This window comes from Odontesthes bonariensis, chromosome 16, assembly GCF_027942865.1.
Source record: "Odontesthes bonariensis isolate fOdoBon6 chromosome 16, fOdoBon6.hap1, whole genome shotgun sequence".
NCBI lineage: Eukaryota > Metazoa > Chordata > Actinopteri > Atheriniformes > Atherinopsidae > Odontesthes > Odontesthes bonariensis.
Genome location: NC_134521.1, coordinates 16065214 through 16088501, shown reverse-complemented (window position 1 = coordinate 16088501; position 23288 = coordinate 16065214). Strand labels below are relative to the sequence as shown.

The window sequence follows — 23288 nt, the reverse complement described above, 5'->3', positions numbered from 1 at the left end:
GATGTGACTGTACCTCTTTTATTGAGTTCAACGGTTGATCACATGCGCACATGGGAGGAATAATTCTAGTAGAACATTCAAACACATGTTATGTGTGCATGTTTTGCTTTGACAAAGACATCGATTGAGGTACTGTATGATTTGTGTATACACAGGAGCACTAAAGTGCCAGATATTCCTCTTTTTAAAAGTTGGAGTACAGAGACAGTTTTAAGTGGTTGAAGGTACATACATAGTATGAACAAAGACAAACTGATCAACACCCAAAAATCTACACATACAGTGGTATTTCGTGTCCCTCCATGTACAATAGCAAGAGTCACAGTTAATTAGGACGGCTTTTAAAGTGGGAGGATGTTCTTATTTAAAGATGCCGCTAAGGATTAGTAGGAAACGCAGGACGTGACGCACTGACTGTGTCCCTTCTGGTCTCGGGTCCATTCAGAGAGCGTGTGTATTTTCTTGAAGGGAACCACGGTGTAGTTCTGGTGTAGTGCTACTTAAAAAACAGCATGGCCTTTGGCTTATTTTCTCCCATGTCACTTCTACACAGCAAAAGCAAAGAAATCAGATGTCAGTTACCTCAAAAATCAAATCACATCTTTTTTTTGTTCAACAAGGTAAGTGTACCTCAGTCTCTGTGCTACCTGCCTCCGAGTCAGGATCCTGTGAAAGAAAAGTCAAACCGACAGCACAGGTGCCATTTAGACCTCAAATATAATGTGCAAAACGACACTCCTCATCATGACATGATAGAATACTTAAGAGAATCTGCTCAACTGTCTAGACTTCGTGATACACTCACGTTGGACTTGTCTTTGTCTTTGACTTGTCTTGCATCAAGGGTGAAATAGATGCTTGAGTCTAAACCGAACGACTCGCTGTCCTGTGGTAAATACACAATGTTCTCCCTCGATCAGTTAAAGGGGGACACTGCTTGGGTGGGATAGGGGCAGATATAGTCTTCTGTCAGATAACTGGCTGTACTTTACTGAGCATTAAAAGGCGCTGCACTGGTCTTAAATGGTATGAGTAGAAACACAACAATAATCTGATGCTGTTAATCTAATGAGTTGTGTTCTGGGGGAGTTCTGGCTGTGATGCATTTGGTATTCAGCATCCAAAAAATGTTCAGCGTGACTGAATACCACACTGATGTCTGCCTCATATCTGTCTGGACTAATAAATGTCCATCTGCTGCCATCGTGTGTTCAAACGGAGCAAAAGAAACACAAAAGAGCTTACCTGCGCATGTGTATCTGTGTATTTGAATTTCATGTTCTTGTAAAATTCTCTTTTTGGTAACAAATAGAGCAGCACCAGGTCACAAACTACAGTTGCCTGAAAAGAAAGAAAATAGAAATGTGAATCTCATTGGTTTTGATTTGAGTATTTAATTGACAGCGCGCAATCCAACGCTTTGGGCAAAACTCAGGTTATTACATACCACTCCAAAGATTCCCACTCCAGAGCCTATCGCTGTCAATGTGGGGATGATATCAAATTTCCGTGCCTGTAAAGGACACAGTTCAATGATAGAACTTTTTTTTATTATTATTTCTCAATGAGACCGTTATATCAATCTAAAAATACTCACCAGTGACTGCACAATGATATCAATCCTGATGCCAAACACTTTGAGCAGGGTTCTTTTTGCAGTTTTGCCCTCCATATAATGCTTGGCATACCTAAAAACAGTCACTGGAATTATCACAAGTTACATGAGCTGTAGCCTGTTTGTCAAAAGCAGGTACTAAACATGAGTTATGCGTTTAGCTCTAAATTACAGTACAGGTGATTTAGTACATTCATTTTCACTCTTTCTTCCTATTTTTCTAATTCTCTGTCACTGATAAGAAACTATGGAATGCTATCCATATAATTACTGCACAATCAACACCCTTAAAGCCAATTAGCTCCACTTTAATAAAAGCTGTGCAAATTCAGATTGTATTCAGTGACAAGAAATGAATAGAGCGCCATGCTGAGCTGTATTGCTGAAGGCAAGTAAACATCATAAATTTCAGGCAGCTTGTACAACAGACCTGAAGCAGAGCAATAACAGGCGCAAACAATGACTCCACTCCAGTCAGGGAGTAAATGCTATATATGGTGACAGTAAGTCAACATGGAAATAGACATTTCTATCAGCAGGCTTTATGGATACTAGTTAGGCAGATTGAAAGTAAAATAATAAAACCCTCCTGTGCAAGCTTTCTTTTTACTACAAAACCAAGAACGATCTCTTTAGATAAAAAGAAAGCGATGCAGCGTAGTATAAAGATTGTAAACATTGTGTGAGGAACACCTTCTTTTAAATCATAAGGCTTTCCATATCAGGAATAATAATAATTTTAAAAATTATAATCATCTGATCCTGACAAGGTCTTAAAATTAGATGAACAACAACATATTACACCATGGCATCATATATCCAACAAAAACTAAACTAAATACAGAAGCAGAGTGTGAAACACTAATCTTACTACTTCCATGGGAATAAAGATGCTAAATTTAAAAAACAAAAAAACGGTTAAATCATCACCAGCAAATGTAAGAACCACTATAAAAACAGAGGTTTTGCCTGTTGTTCTGGAGCAAATGCCAAGGAGGAAAGACATGAACAATGACTTCAATAAAAGCCATTCTGAAAGCAAATATTCCAGTCCATCAATCGGGGAAGGACTATAAAGTGATTTACAAACAATTTGAAATGAAAGTGGAACAATCACACTGTGAAAGATAATTCACAACTCTCAAGTGGGTGGCTGTACATGTGCAGGGCTCACATAGAGATTTGTTTTAATGACAGTGGTATTACATCCCACAACTGTAGTGGAATACTGAAAAATCCTGCGTTTATAACATTTTACTAAGTGCAGTCCATTCACACACCTGAAGTTGTATCCCACTGATGCTCTGGCTTTGTCTTTTTCATCTGGGTTTCCATACAGACCATGAAATCTGTACTGTGGTGTACAGTGTTTTACATCCACATCCAGGTTACATGTCCAGTCAACGACAATACCAATCGCACCTCCCTGTCAGAACACAAGCACATAATACAGAAGTCCCATCACAAAAAGAGGAAAAGAAACACGAAAGACAATACATGTGTTGTATTTGATGATTCACAAGTGAATCATGCCCAGTTATTGCCAGCGGCAAACTCACCTTGTGAGCTAGTGTCTCAAAGCTAAAGCCAGACAGTTTAACTATGTCTCCCAATTTAAATATAGGGCAGAGTGGATCATCCTCTGGATGATAAGAGCATTTGCTGATGTAGGAAGCATCTATACCCTCCACCAAGTTAGTCCTGTAAACACAGATGAATGTTATAAAACACAGCACATGAAGACATGAATGTGCCAAAGTACATGTGCTAGCTTAGATACAAAAAGTGCTGATTTTCTTTGTGACTTTTAAACATGCTTTCCAAAAATAATTCAGATCATCTCAGTAAGATCTTTGATAGCCCCTGTCTGACTAAAGTCCACACAGCAGACACTCACTTAACAAATAATAATAGAATAAATAACCCATGAGTACATCATCAGACGAGAGAAATCGCCTGAATAAAATTATTGGAGTAACCCATTAAAAATATGTGACAGTGTTTAATCAATTTCAGTCTTTTATGGAGTTGAAACAGCTTATCCCAAAACCTCTCTTATTCAGTTATCCCTGTTGTGAAAAATTGGTAGCATCTGCTGGCTTAGATTCAGTTTGATGTAAATGAGATCCATCACCTTGTGACGCCAAATGAAGGGAAAGTCACAGAATTTTTGATGAACAGTGTGTAGTTCTCTGCAGACATCAAATTAGGTGGACTGGAATGGAAAGAAGAGAATCAAATATTACTTTATGTTGTTTCATCAGGCATTTTGAATTATGTCATCTAAAAACAGACAATTATGTAATCTAAAAACAAATTATCCAAAATCCTAACTAACTAACTAATCATCGATTTAGCTGCATAATCAGGGTCCAAGCTGATTTAATGAGATACGGCGTCTGAGCAAATAGTATTTTCATAACTGAAGTTTTCCTAGAAGTTCCTAACTGAATGAAATTACCTGGCAGTATCACAAGAGCTGTTCAGATTCTCTAGAGTCTGAGAGAGAATCTCTAAATCTCTCTCAGAGGACGAGCTTCAGTGTGCCCTATATTATCTCCTTTAGTATAAGAAGTGTTGGGCCGTCCTCTATGATAGAAAGGAGATAATTCCATCACAAAATTCTTTGCGATCAAATCTTTCAAAGCGACGCTGGATTATTTTCATCCTCTCCAGTCGTACTAAACTGTGATTCGTGTAGATAACAATGAGGACAGGAGGGTGACAGCAATATCCTTCACCTAGGCATCTCTTTCTTTCCTTTTTTTAATTACGAACCATGACAGAAAAGTAATACTTTGCATGTCGTATTATACTAATATGACATATATTTGATAGCCTCCATTTAACAAAGTAATAAAACTCCATTAGACAAAGTATCTGGAGTACTTTTTGTAGAGTATTTATTGAGCAAATTTATTTTCAGTGTTGTAGACCCTCATCATAGTTTAGTGTAAGTGTGATTGGATTCCCAATCATTAAATCCTGAAGAATCTCTCCTACTTTACTCAACCCCAAGACGCTGTTCAACAAGATCAAGAAAAAGAGCTAAGTAAAAGACAATAGGAGGAAACTTTTTTTACTGTGCAACCGAACCCATGGTTAGTCCAAGAACATAAAGATTTAGCATGAAGTCTCATTGGACCAACAGCAAGACTCAAGGCCAATGAAATTTTTGACAATGTAAAATGTGTTCTTCTTGCCTTGTCTGGTACAGTCTAAGAGGGTGTGAAAACACTGCAAGATAGCTACAGAGCTTGGCATAAGCACTTGGTGTTAGAGAACCAACCTGACACTCCTTCGTGACATCTAAACCTTGCTTGCGTATGTTTATGCTGACTGGAGGTTAACAGTGGAGGTTACCATCTGTTGTTAATATTTCGCCACTATAGAATTTCCTAGTTGTCTGAAACCTGGACTTTCTGCTTTCACAAAAGCTATGAAGACTTAACATATATCTAATAGTTTGTAAATAAAAATATGAACTGGTGAGAAATAGAATATTGTTTGGAGGTTTAAATGAAGGTACATTGACTTGCATAATCTAAATACAACCTTATTTCCAAAAAAGTTGGGACGCTGTGTAAAATAAAAACAGAATATAATGGTTTGCAAATCTCATTAACCAAAATTTTATTCAAAATAGGGCAGAAGTAATATGTCTAATGTTGAAAATGAAACATTTTACAGCTCAATTAAAGATATCAGCTCATCTTGAATTTTATGGCAGCAACACGTCTAAGAAAAGTTGGGACAAAGGCAACAAAAAAAGAACTGGAAAAGAACTAAAACTAAACCACCTGGTACTAAACCTGAACCACTTGAAGAACATATGGTAATTTAATCAAGGTAAGTGGCAACAGGTCAGTAACTTGATTGAGTATGAAAAGAACACCTTAGAGAGGCAGAGTCTCTCAGTAGTAAAGATTGGCAGAGCTTTAGTAATCTTCAAAAAACTACCTATAAATCTTGGGAGCAATTTCAGAATAATTTTTCTTAAGATAAAATTTCGAAGAATTTGAATATTCCATCATCTACAGTATTTATTATCATCAGACTATTCAGAGAATCTGGAGAGATCTTTGTGCACAAGGGACACTGCTGAAAATCAACATTAGATGCACTTGACCTTCAGGCCCTCAGGCAGCACTGTTGTTGACTCTGTCGTGGCAATCACTGCATGGACTCAGGATCACTTCCAGAAATCATTGTCTCCATACATAGCTCACCGTGCTATTCACAAAAGCAGGTTTAAGCTCTATCAAAGAAGAAGCCACGTGTAAACATGAACCAGAAACACTACAGTCTTCTCTGGACCGAAGCTCGTTTACAATGGACTGAGGCTAAGCAGAAAACTGTTCTGTGGTCAGATCAAACTACGTTTTTAATTATTTTTGGAAATTATGTATACCTTGTCTTCCAGATTAAGGAGGAGAGGAACCACAGCTTGTTATCAATGCTCAGTTCAAAAGCCTGCGTCTGTGATGGTATGGGAGGTGCATTAGTGCCTGTTGAAATACATCAATACTGAAAAGTATATACAAGTTCTGGAGCAACATACGCTCCTATCCAGATGACATCTTTTTCAGGGAAGGTCTTGCTTTTTTCAGCAAGACAAAACTAAACCACATACTGCTTCATAGTAGAAGAGTTTAGGTGCTGGACTGACCTGCCCGCGCAGTTCCGACCTTTCATCAGCTGAAAATATTTGGAGCCTTATGAAACACAAAATATGACAAAGAAGACACAGGACTATTGAGCAGCTAGAATCCTAAATCAGACAAGAATGGGACAACATTCCTCTCCCAAAGGTCCAACAGCTGGTCTCCTCAGTTCTCAAATGTTTACAGACTGATGTTAAAAGAATTTTGACATTTTATGTTTTCTATGTTGTATTGTCAGTCAAATTTTGTCTCATGAGATTTGCAAATAATTGTACTCTTTATTGATATTTCATTTGGGGTGTAAATAGTGAAATTTCATTATCACACAAGGTCAGCAGTGTGTATCAGATCTAGATCAAGTTTGGTTAGTTCAGTGGTTGGTAATTCGATTAAAATGGAGAACAACTTGTATTTTTATATCTTTTTCATCTTATTCTATTAATTTATTTATTCATGTAATCATTTAATAAGTAGATTTCATGTATCTAGGCTTAAAGGTTTTTGGAAAAATAACTAAGAGAAAAAGGTGTAGATCGAAGAAAATGGTTTTCCCACAGCTCTGCCGCTGGGAAACCTACCAATTCAATCTCAGCTTTACAGATAAAGTATTTAGTGTGTCCACATACTAAGGTATTTTGCGATCATCCTCGACCGGGCACCAAGCCAACACCTCACAGGTCTTGGTGGTTTGCACACAGACTCCAGTCATTTGTCCTTGAACAGGAGAACAAACAAGACCTCATTATCAGATGCAAATCCTCAAATTGGAACAAGCATTACGTAAAAGTACAACATGTGCTCCGAGCAGCAGTGAGAAAAGGGTGTAGGCTTTAACATTAAAGTAATTTTAATGTTCTTTGCTTCCATTTTTCATCATATCTTGAACCAACATCATCAGCAGCAAGCAAGATATAAAAGTGAAGCAAAGCAAATGCTGAAATGGCTGTTTCCTTTATCTTCTTCTGATCCCAACATGCAATTTCTGCGCATGCGATTAGCTTTGCTGCAATCGGTTCCTCTGATCATGAACTCGATAAGTTCGAAGACAATTCTCCAGCAGGCATTTGGTCTCTCAGCACCAGTCTCTGACCTTTCACTCAAGACCACCAGTCTGTTTAGCTGCAGGGGACCCCCACATGCTTAGTTGTCTACAAGCATAAAGACAGCTTGCTGCCTCTGAAGGACATTGGCACCTAAGGGTGAATTTGACTGGTACATAACAGACAGATCTAAAGCTTTGGTCTTACTGAAGTGGATGTGGGACACAAAGGACTCAAAAAGCTCAGAGTAGAGTTCTCATAGAGTTCTGCGACAGATGGAGTACAATAAATTTATGTAATTGCTCTTTGAACTCACCAATGATACCATATATGTTTGAACCTCTTAAAAAACTTCTGAGAGGCTAATTGTTTTTAATATCTTCATGTGGTTGTATGTCAACTCATACATACAGTATGTGTAATTCTGCACTGCTTATTGGTCTTACATAAAATCTTCCCATTCATGTGTCTGCTTGCTTAAGGCAGGGTTTTACTTGCTTGCTTTAGTGATCAACACGCCACAATACAAACATGTACACCAAATGTTTGGTTGCTAAGACTAAGATTGTTGATTTTAATCTCTTTTTTTTCCCGAGTGCTGGACTAGAGCAATCCATTAATTACATATAAATGTTTACCTTAGCTGTGATGTATGGGTCTATCTGTTGCCGTTCCAAAATGCCAAAGCCCATTTTACAAATACACTGTATCATAACTGACATGATACCCTGCCTACCTCAGGGAAGGATCATATCATCGTTGTCTTTAGCAAAGTTTCAGAGCGGCTTTTGACAAAACAAATAAAGATATGAATGAGCCAAAGATCTGGACTGATCTTGCACAGACGGTTACTCAGTGAGGACTTCTGAGGTCACACACTGTCGGGCCGTCAAGATTTACCATGTCCCGTACGTTTGAATCTCCCTTCTTCACAGTCAGCATCTGAACTGCAGTTGTTATGGCCTTCGAGCTGTTATAAACAAGAGAATGGGTCAGTATGTGTATACCACTGTGGAAGTGAAGAAATCAGTAGATTCTGAAGAGGAAAACAATATAACAAAGTGTGAACTAAGCCTTAAATTCACTGCAGTATTCTGCAGTCTACCCAAACTTTAATTTCTGCCACATTGAGCCATTTAAGTCAAAAAGTTTGGGGGGGGGGGTTTTTCAGCTACACAGCAGCAACACAGCTGCCCAATTACAGAAACAGTCCTGGAATGAGACACAATTTCCGTTTTGTTTTACTATATATGGATAGGTCTGAAACAGGGGGAGAGATAGTCAGGGACAAAGAGAAACAATAAAAGGGAAAGTTTATTCACGTACCTCTGGACACTTTGACATCGCCTGACCTTCAGTTATGATGTAGTTTGTCATTACAACAAAAGATGAGTCTCCCTAAAGTTTTCGATAAGAAAAAAAAAGTAAAATGTTTAATGTTTTTGTGTTATTTGAGCCATAAAATCACATTGGAAGTACGCAATGGTCATTATGCCACATGCTAATGTTAACGACATAAGCCTACTTGTAATTAGCCTGTTAATAAACATCTGCATAGTAAATACCTTTAAATCCCAAAGAATCAGAATCTTTAAAATCTTTTAAGCTTTCTTTTAGACCGTTAAGAAGACTGCTTCAATTCTCATGTTTGCACTGTTATCTTCGGTCAAAATAAACACATCTTCTGCAAGCCTGGCTTAGACCAGAGGTCAGATTTGTGTCTCACACCATTTGCTGGACTCATAGCTTAATAGCTAGCTTAAAACATCTCATGACCTTTAAATGACAGTTCCTGACAGGTCATGTAAAATAGCTTAATATCCCGCAAGTAAAAGAAGAAAATCTATTTACGCACAACTTTTTTCTTTGCTTTTCTGAGACCGTAGTAGGTGCTCTAATGACTCAAAGCAGACATCACCAGCCATTGCATTGATAGCTTATTTTTGCTCATGATATGTCTTCTTATAGACATCCTGGTGAACATTAAAGATTTTTAGTTGAAGATGACTTTAACATTGTAGTAGCAACAACAGTGAAGCAGGAAGCAAGATCTGGAGTAACTGCAAAGTAAAAAGTCCATATCAGGGTCCAGTCGGGATGGATGGGATGGTAAACCATTGGATTATTACACAGGAGACCTTTTCTGTTTAAGGCCGTTAAGTATCGTAATCACGATGATGAAGGTACTCAAATCTAATCTAGGCACCATATGATGATTGTAGAGGTTATATTTATAAGGCAGAGATGAAAAATCTATGATTGGTCAAGTCTGACAACTTGTTGCTCTGTGTGCAATTGTGAAAGAGCTCAACCTTTCTCCAAACCCAAATAGCTCCAACTAATGTCTGGGCATCATTTCAAATTAAAACTGCAACGTTTCTGTGGCTTTAGATAATTGCGCAACATGTAAAATTTGATTTGGATCCTTTGTCACCCCACTGAAATGTTAGAAGATGTCATTTTTTTTACCACTGGACAGAGCCAGGCTTGCAGTACCACATATTTTTTGTATTTTTTCAGTGCAAATAGGCCTAATTAGCACCTGCACTCTTCCACTGCAGAATGATGGTGTGGATATGTGTCATGGTCTGTGTTATCTGTTCATGGTTTATTTTGATAGTCTTGTCCGCTTCCTGTTTTATTTTTCCTTCACTTCTTGTTGTGCGTCATTTTAGGTTTCTTGACTCCCGATGTGTCTGATTGCCCATTGTTTTCACCTGTGTTCTGTTTATTTATACCTTTGCTCCCCAGTGTGTCTTTGTCAGATTGTCTGTGCATTTTGCTAGCTTTCCGGCGTTCTACTTCTCGAGATATTGATTGCATTTCTGGTTATTCCGACTCTTTGCCCTTTTTTCTGGATTACCCCTTTGCCTAGCGATTTTGTAGTGATGGCAAAACGAGGCTTTTTGAAGCATTGAATCATTTTGAAGCATTGTGTCATAAAGTGGTTCACTACCCGAAGCTTCATTCAATTCCCTTGGGTGACATCTACTGGCGTAGCGATTGTTGCACCATATGAAGCCCAGCGAATGTGATGCATATAATAACACGATAATAACACGTATGTATGTGTGTTGTAGCCTACATATGGGTTTGTAGTACCTCATTAAAGATTGATTAATTTACCCATGAAATAATAATTTGCCCCCTCCGGGTCAGGAATGAGATCCTTCCCCAAGTGGAGGAGTTCAAGTATCTCGGGGTCTTGTTCACGAGTGAGGGACGAATGGAGCAGGAGGTTGACAGGCGGATCGGTGCTCCATCAGCTGAGCCAGAAGGAGAAGCTCTCCATTTACCGGTCAATCTACGTTCCTACCCTCACCTATGGTCACGAGCTGTGGGTAGTGACCGAAAGAACGAGATCGCCAATACAAGCGGCCGAAATGAGTTTCCTCCGCAGGATGTCTGGCTCTCCCTTAAGGTTGAGTTATACCTCTTTTAACTGCCCTTGCGCTTGCGTCTTGTGCTTGTGTTAATGGCTCGAGACGTTTATGCTTCATTTTGCTTTGCCAGCGGTTGCGTGTGCTGCGTGGCGATTCACCGCCAGGACAGTAGGTGGATAGGGTGAGAAGCTCGGTCATCCGGGAGGGGCTCGGAGTAGAACCGCTGCTCCTCTGCATCCAGAGGAGTCAGATGAGGTGGCTCGGGCATATGGTTAGGATGCCTCCTGGACGCCTGGTGAGACACGTCCCACTGAGAGGAGACCCCGGGGAAGACCTCTTGGATCTCTGGCAGGGGAACGCCTCGGGGTCCCCCCCAGAAGAGCTGGAGGAAGTGGCCGGGGACAGGGACGTCTGGGTCTCTTTGCTCAAGCTGCTGCCCCCGCGACCCGATCCCCGGAGAAGCGGAAGATGATGGATGGATGGATGGATGGATGGAATAATAATTTAAAAACAATGTGAAAATTTTTGGTTTGTCATTCGTATTTTCTTTGGGAGTGTGCTTAGTGTAATAAAGAGGGTGCTTGTGTTACTTCAGGTGTTTTTATTAAAGAAAAGTAGTTTTTGCACAGTAGAAGGGCTCAAACGGTTTCTTTTTTTTTTTTTAGTCAATTTCTCCAACTTTAGAAAATACTCTGTCACAGGGAACAGAGGAGGCTGGTGTACTGAAGGAACTGTTTGGGTCGAAATATTCCCACACTTTAGAATGCTTCCTCGATGGTTGCTCCATGAGAGAATAATCCAAAACTCCGAATATCAAAAAACGAGAGCTGTTCGTAACGTATAAAACGTGTAGAACGGGGACATGAACCGGGGCTTCAGCCATCTTGAATACACTGAATCGCGGCAAATGTTCAAAGCTCCGCTATCAACTCGAAGCAGTCAGCTGACTCGGTCTGAATGAAGCAGTGAAGTGGTTCAAACGTCATCAGTGACGTCACATGAAGCAAGCTCCGGCCCACTGCTTCATTATAACTACCCTGTCGAGTTTGAAGCGTGCTTCGGAGCTTCGGTGTTGGAGGTAACATCACTACGATTTTGTACCTTTGCCTTACTGACTGCCTTCCCGTGTACCGACTTGGAATAAACTCCTTTACGTCTACCTCGTCTGCCTCTGGTCTGCTCTGTGGGTCCACTGTCTGTCAGGTCGTCACAGTACAATCTGACCAGAACCATGGACCCCGCAGTACCAGATTCTTTCCGGGAGGCGCTGAAGACTCAAGCCCGGTGGCTCCGCATGCAGGAGGATCAGATGGCCTCCTTAAGGCAGGAGTTAGCCGACTCCAACAAACGCCAAGAAGCGGCGTTTGCCACATTGTCTACCCAACTAAGCGACTTGAGGGTCGGTCAGCAGCAAGGGGAACCCACCGTGCTCCTTCAGCCGGAACGCGGTGGCCCTCGCACCTCCTTGGCACCGGCTCACTTACAGCTATCCAACCCCGAAAGGTTCTCCGGTGAGTCTGGCGACTGCAGACCCTTTCTGACTCAATGTGAGCTTCATTTTGAGTTCAATGCAGCAGCATTCACCTCCGATCGCAGCAAGATAGCCTACATGATTTCCTTTTTGTCCGGGCGGGCCCAGGACTGGGCCACGGCCGAGTGGAATCGCCGGTCAGCCATTTGTAGCTCTCTGCCATTATTTGAGAAGACGTTCACTCAGATTTTTCAGACTGTTATTCCCGGTCGTGAGGCTGCTAAAGCTCTAGTTTCTTTGCGTCAAGGGAGACGCAGTGTTATGGACTTTGCTGTCGAGTTTCGAACATTAGCAGCCGACAGTGGTTGGAATCAGCTCGCGTTGGGGGATGCCTTCTTTAATGGTCTTTCTGACCGCATCAAGGACTCATTAACACCTTTAGATTTACCCACTGAGTTAGACGCATTAATTTCTCTGGCTGCTAAAATTGATAAGAGAATGTTGAATCGCGACCGGACCAGGGGTTTCCTCCCGGGCCGGTACCCCGCCGCCCATTCATCCCGGAGCTCTCCACCTCGACATGCATCCGCGTCCGTTCTCCCACCTACGACCACCGCCAGCAGTGACACGTCGGAGCCTATGCAGATCGGACGCACCCGGCTCTCTCCTGAGGAACGTCTTCGTAGACGCAACGAGGGAAGGTGCATCTACTGTGCTCAGATGGGGCATTTCCTGGCTAACTGCCCCATACGGCGCAGTGGGTCAACTCATCAGGCTTCAGTGAGGGTATGTAGCTCTTCCAGTAGAGAGGTCTATCCGACATTTCTCCCAAGTGACTCTCTCCTCTGATACTATAACCATTCCTCAATCTGTTCTCATTGACTCTGGGGCTGATGCTAACCTGATGGATGGAAATTTAGCCAAGAAACTTAATCTCTCGTTTGTTCCTCTAGACTCTCCCGTGCCTGCCACCGCCTTAGATGGGCACGTTATGTACATTGTGACTCACTGCACCTCTCCTGTGACCCTAACCTTCTCTGATTCTCACACGGAGCGGATTACTTTCCATGTTTTTGATGCTCCCCAACACTCACTTGTCTTAGGCTTTCCCTGGTTAACCCTTCACAATCCTCATATTGACTGGTCCTCCGGCACGATCCTGTCGTGGGCTAACAACTGTGATACGCAGTGTTTTTCGAGGCCAGCAGAGTCCGACGGGAGGGGAGGTCTCTCCTTACCTGAGGATGCCGACGAGGAGTTTCCGGACCTGTCATCTGTGCCCTCCTGCTACCTGGACCTTAAGCAGGTATTCAACAAAACAAGAGCCACTTCCCTTCCTCCTCACCGTCCATATGACTGTTCTATAGAATTGCTTCCTGGCACCTCACCTCCTCGTGGTCGTCTGTACTCCCTGTCGGGACCTGAACGTCAGACCATGGAGGATTACATCGGTTCCGCGCTCAAGTCTGGGATTATCCGGCCGTCGTCTTCACCTGCCGGAGCGGGCTTCTTCTTTGTGGGGAAGAAGGACAAGACTCTACGGCCCTGCATTGATTACCGTGGACTCAACGACAAAAGTTAAAAACAGGTACCCTCTTCCTCTCATCACCTCTGGGTTTGAGCTTCTCCAGGGAGCCAAGGTATTTACCAAATTAGATCTGCGTAACGCCTACCATCTTGTTCGCATCAAGGAGGGGGATGAGTGGAAGACTGCTTTTAACACCCCCACAGGACATTACGAATATTTAGTTATGCCTTTTGGACTCACTAATGCTCCTGCTGTGTTTCAGTCATTGGTTAATGATGTTCTTCGGGATTATTTGAACAAGTTCGTTTTTGTGTATCTTGATGATATTTTGATTTTTTTTTTTTTTTTTTTTTTTTTCACCTGATTTAAGTACCCATAAGAGACATGTCAGACAGGTGTTAGAACAGTTACTAAAGAGTCAGCTATATGTCAAAGCAGAAAAATGTGAATTTCATGCATCCACTGTGTCTTATTTGGGGTTTATTGTTTCTGAGGGGAGGGTTGGCATGGATCCTGAAAAGGTTCGGGCAGTACAGGAGTGGCCCTCACCCACTTCCAGAAAGGAGGTCCAACGGTTCCTGGGGTTTGCTAACTTTTATAGAAAGTTTATCCGTAATTTCAGCCACATTGCCTCCCCTCTGCATGCTCTAACCTCTTCCAAGGTGCAATTCCTCTGGTCTCCACAGGCGGAATCCGCCTTCCTCAAACTCAAGAGTGGCTTTATCTCTGCTCCGGTGTTGACTTTGCCAGACCCCACGCGGCAGTTCGTCGTGGAGGTCGATGCTTCTGATTTAGGAGCAGGGGCAGTGCTTTCCCAGCGGTCGGGGAGGGACGACAAGCTCCACCCGTGTGCCTTCCTATCTCGTCGTTTTTCGTCAGCGGAGAGGAACTATGATGTTGGGGATCGAGAACTTCTGGCCGTCAAGCTGGCCTTGGAGGAGTGGAGGCATTGGCTGGAGGGGGCAGAACAACCATTCCTGGTCTGGACCGACCATAAGAACATTGAATACATCAGGACCGCTAAGAGACTGAACCCTCGTCAGGCCAGGTGGGCTCTTTTCTTCTCCCGTTTTAATTTCACTATTTCTTACCGTCTTGGCTCCAAGAACATTAAGCCTGATGCCCTGTCGAGACTGTTTAAGGGGGAGGGCAACGTTACTGAGCCTGAGACCATTAGCCCCAAGAACTATGTTTTGGGTTGCGTTACCTGGGGAATTGAGGAGCGGGTCGAGAGAGCCAATCGGGGAGTTCAGATTCCGACTAAGGTACCACCCAACAAGTTGTTTGTCACCCCTGTTCTTCGGGGTCCTGTGATCTCCTGGGCTCACTCTTCTCTCATTTCCTGTCATCCTGGTTTCCGCAGAACGCTGTCCCGGGTTCGTGAGAGGTTTTGGTGGCCGTCCATGAGGGATGATGTCTGTGAGTATGTGGCAGCCTGCACAACCTGTGTGCAGAACAAGAGCAAGAGCGTCCCCAGTGCTGGACTGCTTCAGCCTCTGCCTGTGCCACAGCGGCCCTGGTCTGACATTTCACTCGACTTTGTGACGTGATTACCAGGGTAATACTGTGGTACTTACAGTAGTGGACCGTTTCTCCAAGATGGTGCGGTTCATCCCATTGTCACAAATTCCCTCTGCCAAAGAGACGGCAGAGGTGCTCATGTCTCAGGTTTGTCGAGTTTTTGGATTTCCCAGGAATGTCCTGTCTGACCGGGGTCCGCAGTTCGTGGCACAGTTCTGGAGGGCGTTCTGCCAGCTCTTGGGTGCCACAGTTAGTCTGACCTCAGGCCACCATCCTCAAACCAATGGGCAGTCGGATCGGTTAAACCAGGAGTTGGAGAAGGGGCTCCGTTGCCTTGCTTCCCGGAATCCTGCCTCCTGGAGCAAGTACGTCATGTGGGTGGAGTACGCCCACAACACTCTTCCCTGTTCTTCCCTCGGCATGTCTCCATTCCAGTGTGTGTTTGGATACCAGCCCCCTCTGTTTCCTGCGCTGGAGAGGGAGGTCAGGGTCCCGTCTGCTGTCGCCATGGTCCGTCGTTGCCGGCGCATCTGGGCTCAAGCCCGCCAGAACCTCATCAGGGCTTCCCAGAGCCATAAGAAGTTCGCTGACAGAAGGAGAAGAGCGGCTCCAGCGTATCAAGCCGGCCAACGGGTGTGGTTGTCTACAAAACACTTGCCTCTCAAGGTAGAGTCCCGTAAGTTGGCCCCTCGTTTTGTGGGCCCATTCCCTGTGTCCAAAGTCATTAACCCTGTTTGTGTGAGACTCAACCTCCCCAGGTCCCTTCGAGTAAACCCCTCCTTCCATGTCAGTGAGGTTCTGCCTGTCAAGACCAGCCCATTGGTCCCTCCTACCAGACCCCCTCCTCCCGTCCGGATCATTGGTGGGGGCCCGGTTTACACCGTTCGCAAACTTCTGGCAGTTCGCCCCAGGGGGAAGGGTTTTCAGTATCTTGTGGACTGGGAGGGTTACGGCCCAGAAGAGAGGTCTTGGGTTCCCGCTCGGCACATCATGGACCCTGACCTCATTCGGGACTTCCATCGTGACCACCCCGAGGGTCCTGGGCCTTCAGGGGCCGGCCGTTGGGGGGGGGGGTCCATAACCGTGTTATCTGTTCATGGTTTATTTTGATAGTCTTGTCCGCTTCCTGTTTTATTTTTCCTTCACTTCCTGTTGTGCGTCATTTTAGGTTTCTTGACTCCCGTTGTGTCTGATTGCCCATTGTTTTCACCTGTGTTCTGTTTATTTATACCTTTGCTCCCCAGTGTGTCTTTGTCAGATTGTCTGTGCATTTTGCTAGCTTTCCGGCGTTCTACTTCTCGAGATATTGATTGCATTTCTGGTTATTCCGACTCCTTGCCCGTTTTTCTGGATTACCCCTTTGCCTAGCGATTTTGTACCTTTGCCTTACTGACTGCCTTCCCGTGTACCGACTTGGAATAAACTCCTTTACGTCTGCCTCTGGTCTGCTCTGTGGGTCCACTGTCTGTCAGGTCGTGACAATATGTGCAAAATATGGTTTGGCATTGTCTTTGACATATGCAAGATCTTCCCTGAAATAGATTTATTCCAGATAGCAGCATATGATACTCCAAACTCTAATTTATAAAACAGCATCAATGGTGCCTTAATTCAACTAAATGAGTTTGGTCCCAGAGAGCAATGCTGTGTTTTTGGATGTTGTTTAAGTAATCTTTTTCATTGCATTGTATAAATTGAACTGTTATTTGTATATGCAGTGACAAACCATAATCAGTATTTTTCAAATGTTTTCTTGAGGCCATGCAGTAATCTCCACTAAAAAATAGTAGAAAATTAAATACAGCTGCAATGCCAACATTTGATGTGTTGTCTTTGAAATATTTTCATTTAGGTTTAAGGTTGATATTATTTTCATATCATTGTATTCTGTGTTTACTTATATTTCACACAACATCCCAACTTTTGGGGTAAGTTGGTTGCATTAAACATTTCAATACACGACAAGAAAGTAATTTAGTATATTTCCAAAAAGAAAAGGTCAAACTGTTATTTTTAAGTTGTTCAACCAGTTATCTCTGTAACTGCTTTACATAATATATGTATTTGTATTGTTGCTTTTTTCTTTTGTTCCCATGGGAATTTTGATGTTGGTATTGTTGGTGACCGTACACTGGAAACAACCCAATGGATCCTGCTCTACAATATACAGTGATGCCTTGGTATTGCTTTTACAATAAGGTGGATTTTATAATAAAGCTGTTAGCTGATTTCTACTTGATCAAAGCTTCTGCTGAAAAAAAAGAGACCTTTTCATCATGTTGGTTGGGATTATCATATTTGTGCTGATTCAAAAAAAAAAAAAGGTCCACACCCAAAAGTCAAAGTGAACATGACAAACATCATTGTATCATCTTCATTTCTTTCCTACAGATAGGACTTGGCAACGTTAGGCAAACAAAGGGATGTATTTGACCACAGTATCACTTTTGGTTGGCTGTTTGCTGAGCTCTTGCACGCAATGACTCATGGTGACACCTTCATGTTGACAAAGCCATATTGTTAAGTTTTAAAAGCTGCCGTAACTTTTAGTGTATCTTTCTGTCATTCTGTTGTGTTTTTTGACCGGATCTGTCTTAAAAATCCAGCAGATGTTTTACAACTAAGTGAATGTGAAAAAGAAAGTGCACTCTGTCAGTTCTAAAGTTTTACGTAAGAGAAGATGATTAGAAATGATCTGATCCTTCCAGTTTATACAATTACGCAAACATAGCATCAGTTGAAAAACAAGACATGACATATAAAATATTATCATCGAACAAAAACTAAAGTACTCCCCATGATTTAACAACTTGTAGAACCACCTTTAGCAGCGATAACTTGAAGTAATTTTTTTTTTTCGGGTATGATGTTGTCAGCCTCTCACATCAATGTGGGGGAAATTTTGGAAACACATTGATTGTTTTCTTTTTCAGACCTTCTGTTGTAGATTTTCTGCAGTGTTTGGGATCATTGTCCTGTTGATGACCCAGCTTCAGCCCAGCTTTAGCTGTCACACAGATGGCCTCACATGTGACTCTAGAATACTTTGGTATAAACCCATATCATTAGCCCTCCACCACTGTGCTTGACAGTTTGTATGAGGTGTTTGTGCTGATATGCTGTGTTTGGTTTTCTCCAAACGTGCTGCTGTGCATTATGACCAAACATCTCCACTTTGTTTCTGGTCTGTCTGTCCGGTATGTTCAGATGTAACTTTACAGACCTAAGCTGTGCAGGCCTTTAGAGTCTGAGATGCCGAGATGAGATGTCTGAGATGATTACTTGGTGATGCATATAATCTTAGAAGAGACAGAGAGAGACTTTCTTTTTCATGTGACTTTATACCAGTGATCTCAAACTGATCCTTGAAAGGGCCGGTGTGGGTGCAGGTTTTTGTTCCAACCCTGCAGCAGCACAGCTGACTTGTTTCATTCAATCAGCTGAACTATCTGCACTGAAGGTCTTAACCGGTTCAATTGATTGAATGAAATAAGTCAGCTGTGATGATGCAGGGTTGGAACAAAAACCTGCAGCCACACCGGCCCTTCCAAGGATCAGTTTGAGACCACTGCTTTATACAATATATATATATTTTAAATACAACGCATATTTCAACAATGGAATGATTTGACCAGTGACCAGTTTTATTTTCGTGAGGAGAGTTTTGATGCGAGCTGTCTGACTCAGCTTGACGTTTATTCACTCTGACAGTTTGATTCATGGACTGTGGATCTTGACTTTATTTGACTCTGACCTACATTTACAAAAATCCAAAATATTGGTCATTCGCTTGTTCCAGGTCCAAAACAAGTTTTTGTCAAAATAACACTAATGTGACAGGCGCCTATTAAATCCTCTTCCATGCATGTAAAACTTGAGCAAACCAGTCACTGACCTGAGGAGGGAAGACGTAGTCGGCCACATCCCAGACTCTCTCACTCCCATTCACATTGGTGTAGCCCACTCCTTTCATTTTGGTGAAGACGGAGCTGACTGCTGTGTCTGTTGACTGGTAACCTTTCTCATAGATGAAAACCCACCTTTGCGAGACACATAGAGCATCCTGTCAGTTGTGTCAGCAACACAGATTCACTCTCCTTCTCAACCCAACCATCCAACCCCGACAGCAAGGGTATGTGTATGGGTGATGTCAGCACAACGTTCACCACAGCCAGCAGTATGCCTGACGGGGCACACGTGCAACCGATTGTCCTCTCCGAAACAAAAGGACAGATCTGACACATTGAATCCCAGAATACAGATATTTAGCAGCATCAGTTTATACTAGAAAGAGTCATAAGAGCTTTGCAGTAGAAAGTGCAAGTAGCTCAAGTTGAAATGAAATGATATGCTTTATCACAGTTGTAATCAATGAGAACACAGTGCTGATTACTGCTTGTGAACCATGATGAAAGTTTTCTACTGATAGCACAGACAGGATTTCAGCTTGCAAGATTTTCGATTGTGATAATGACGAGGTGTAACTTAGTTCCCCTATTCAAGTGGCCATTTTATGTCACTGTATACCACTGCTACACCATATATTTCAAAAGGAGAGGCACAATCTTTTACCCCACAATGTTAATTTGACTGTAGTCACAGGCTAGATTCAAGATTTTCTATAAAAAATAAACATCATAACCCTATAAAACATGGAGGTCTTCACCTGTTTAACTTGATTCCAGTCAGAATCTTGTGTAGCAGCACAGATGTCTGTAAGTTGGTAGCAGTTTGACCAAAGAGACGTGTTTGGAACCACCTGAGCTGCAATAGTAACAACTAATAAAATGATAATATGTTATTCAAAAGGGCTAATTTCTTATATGCACCTCAGTTTCTTTTTCAACATGGCAACAACAACATTATTTATGTAATTTGCACAGTTTTAGACTACTTTGTGTGATTGATAAAGAAGTCCGGGGATCCATTGCAGGACTTGTGGCTCCTCATTAATTTTCACTTTTTCCACAAAATAATAAATATTTAAGGCTTGTGCCAATAAAACCGCCCGCTAAGTAGAGTTGATCAAATAAATCATGAAATTTTATCATTTAAAATGATTTCCTTGACCTCTTGATTTCTTTAGAGTGAACCTCTCATTGTGTTGCTTTACACGTGTGTGTAATCAGGAGGTAGAGGCAACAGCTGGTATGCACAGAGAAGATAGCATATGTACACACAAATGCTCGAACATGTACAGCTATTTTATACAGGGTGTGAGGGTCAATCAACCGCTGGCAGGAAGCCCACAGGATAGTGTGTGTCCAAGCACATGTTCATTTGTCCCTGAACGGTGAAAGAACCTCACAGCAAACCAAACATCTTTAAAAATTGCGCAAAACCTGCAATTTGTGTCAACAAAGAAAAGGAAATTACGTTAATTGGAGCATACACTGAAGAGGAAGTGAAGAAAAAAAACAGAGCAAATTAATTAAATAAGGAAAGCAAAGAGCGTTGAAAAAAAGAGCAGTCTGAGTGAGATTTGTATCTGCAGAGACGGCGAGAGAACAGAGCCAGGGAAGAAGCTCCTTGATGTGCAGGCAGCTTTTCTTCCAACTGTTCTGTGGCGATGAGATAAGTCTTCATTTTGGGACAAAGACAGATTAGAATGAAAAAAAGCGTTCATACAAAAGCAAAAAAAAGCAAAGAAACAAGTTGACTGACACTGTTTCAAAACTTCTAAATGACAAAAGAGGGACTTAATTAAGGGATACTAATGCTTTGCTGAGGCTGCACTTTGTTGAGAGATTTGCCTGCAACTGATTAATATACTTTCACTCAAATTTTCTTATTCATGTGGGATTCAATTGTGAGAGATAATTGTAAAGAACTGAAGTGTGGCTGCTCAAAGATGTCTCATTTTTCTTATGAGGATGAAGTTAAGTAAAGCACAAAAATCTGGATATAAAACGGGACAAGAAAAAGCGAAAATGTATCTTTTTTACTGACTGGAATGCATGTTGAGGACGATCTAAGACTGAAATGAAGATGAACATTCCTGATAGGACAATCGGTAGCTCTCCGGTTCACTGCTCAGCGGCTGAGAGACAGGGGCTGACTTCTGTCTCTCTGCTGCTTAAATCTTGAGAAGAAGAAGCTGGGCAGCTTTAAAATCCCATCTCCTCTCGTGGACATCACCATCCAAACTTAACAAGGCCTAATGGCTGCAAAAGGCAGGTGACATAAGTGAAATGAGTCAGAAGAGAGGGCCGCACGCACAGGGGAGCTTGATATAAAAAACACAAATTGCGGCTGTTCTTGCCTTTTTCACTGTTTTGAAACTAACACCACACTTCACTGGAATTCCAAAAATAATCACCATGGACGTTTTTCTGATTGCTGAAATCGCTCAGATTGAAGCTCATGAAAACTGCACTGGGTCATCTCAAATCGCTTTCAATCAGCTCAACCTTGCCAGCAGCAAAACAGGGCCTTCTCAAAGAGCCTTTCTCTGTTCCATTTTAGGTGACCATCAACATCATCAGCAGAAGGTAACACGTCTCCACTGCGTTTGGCAATGAACTGTGCAGCAGTTGATTGTTATCTGTGCTAGCATATGCCTCAACGTGTTCATCACAACCAGCTCCCCAGGATTTGCTGTTCGGACATGCAGGGGGGAAAAAAAAGAAGGAAAAAAAATAAAAAAATCCTGCTCACATAAACATCCCATGACTAAGGTCTAACTCATGAATACAGAAATTCAGGTGCGATGCTGTCAACTGATGTGAGATGAGGAGAAAAAAAGAACTCTCTCCCGTCTTCAGAGAGAATTTCCAGTGAACTCCAACATGTCAAATCAAGTGTGTGTAGTCAGTGAGTGGGTTAGCATACGTCAGTTAACAAGCATGCATGGTTTCTGTTTCAACATGCAAAGGGCAGATAATCTCTGTCCTGTTATCTCAGGATCTTTCTCTACAACTGTCAGTCACGCTCTTGGGTAATGTGCAGCCTTTGTTTGCTGTGTCAATAGGACCTGGTAAGTTAAGTATGCATCTATTTCCCACCCTGTCACCCCACAGAAGTCAAAGAACATATCTTTCTTTAATTTTTTTTCTAGAACTTTTGTTTTTTGCTTTGCTCAAAGGAGAGATTCCCTGAGAGGTTATTCCAAGCGAGCCAAAACATGCAAAACATTACAATCCCTAATCGAACTCCACTCCGGCAGCTTATTCTCTGAAGGGCAAAGAAAAAGAAAAAAGATAAATATGTAAGTCTTACCCAATGATGTAAGCCAGGACCCCCAGCTGGATCAGCCGGCACACCACTCCCACCCTCCTGTTCCTCACCAGCACCTGGCGGGGGGTCTCGTATTCGAAGAAGAAGTCGGAGAGGGTATTGGCGATTTGGCTCTTCATCTTCTCCCACAGGCTGACCCACAAGGAGGAGGGTCTCTGTCTACACCCGACTCACATATAAAAAAAAACAAGAACCCCCTTCTTCCTCTCCTGGTCGCTTTTGCCTCTGATATCTGTCGGATGGTCCTCTGCCTCCTCTCAGAAGTAACGTCTGACAAACTTCATTAGTAGTCCTGAAGTGGAAGACAACCTCCCTCCCACGCTGCTCCCTCCCTCCCTTCCTCCCTCCCTCCCTTCCTCCCTCCCTCTCTGTGCACAGGGTCACTCTCTCCTCAGCCATTCTCTCCAGTGCATCTTCCTGTTTCTGCATCCTTTTGGCTTTTCAGTGCATCTTGCTAACACAATAAATTAGTGAAAAGACATCTGTTGGAATTCGGCCTCAACTTTTTTTAAGTTTACATAATTCAACAGTCGTCGCACAGGCACAGCAAGCACCGGACCTCCTCCTCCTTGCTCAGTGCAATCAAACCTTATCGTTTCAACTGACACTCTCTTCCTGCATGAGGCAGAGATACACAGAAACACAAACACACAGCGCATACTCCCCACTTCAGCCTTGTTTTCCTGCTCTCATGTTGTCACCATTTGTCAGACATTAAGCCTTCTTATGTTTTATCATCTTTTTATGTGGGTGCATGCAAACAGTTTCTCTGACTCTCACATTCATATGCTGTGAGGAGCTTTGCTTTTCTAATCTTCACTCACAGGGGA

The 23288-nt window shown here is 42.4% G+C and overlaps 1 protein-coding gene across 4 annotated transcripts; it reads right to left on the bottom strand.

Moving 5' to 3' along the window:
* Nucleotides 1-4: 4 nt before the first annotated feature.
* On the bottom strand, nucleotides 5-22756 carry p2rx1 (purinergic receptor P2X, ligand-gated ion channel, 1). 4 transcript variants are annotated; one of them, XM_075486441.1, is made up of 14 exons: nucleotides 22441-22756; nucleotides 19118-19262; nucleotides 8646-8717; nucleotides 8220-8289; nucleotides 6906-6993; nucleotides 3750-3830; nucleotides 3175-3316; nucleotides 2896-3041; nucleotides 1598-1688; nucleotides 1448-1513; nucleotides 1246-1341; nucleotides 806-886; nucleotides 631-666; nucleotides 5-545 (listed from the first exon to the last, which is right to left on the bottom strand). In XM_075486441.1, the coding sequence occupies exons 1-14, from the start codon at nucleotides 22575-22577 to the stop codon at nucleotides 540-542; spliced, it is 1257 nt and encodes a 418-aa protein (XP_075342556.1). In that variant the 5' UTR covers nucleotides 22578-22756; the 3' UTR covers nucleotides 5-539. The 4 variants fall into 4 exon arrangements, 3 of the variants coding, with proteins under 3 accessions (XP_075342556.1, XP_075342557.1, XP_075342558.1); XM_075486442.1 differs by having other exon boundaries at nucleotides 8232-8289; XM_075486443.1 differs by lacking the exon at nucleotides 806-886.
* Between the last annotated feature and the right edge of the window lie 532 nt (nucleotides 22757-23288).

Coding starts and splice junctions, on each gene's coding strand:
- p2rx1 (XM_075486441.1), bottom strand. CDS start 22,577: ATGAAGAGCCAAATCGCCAATACCCTCTCCGACTTCTTCTTCGAATAC. Junction 19,263..22,440: donor GTCCTGGCTTACATCATTGG/GTAAGACTTACA, acceptor TGTCTCGCAAAG/GTGGGTTTTCATCTATGAGA. Junction 8,290..8,645: donor CGATGTCAAAGTGTCCAGAG/GTACGTGAATAA, acceptor TGTTTATAACAG/CTCGAAGGCCATAACAACTG.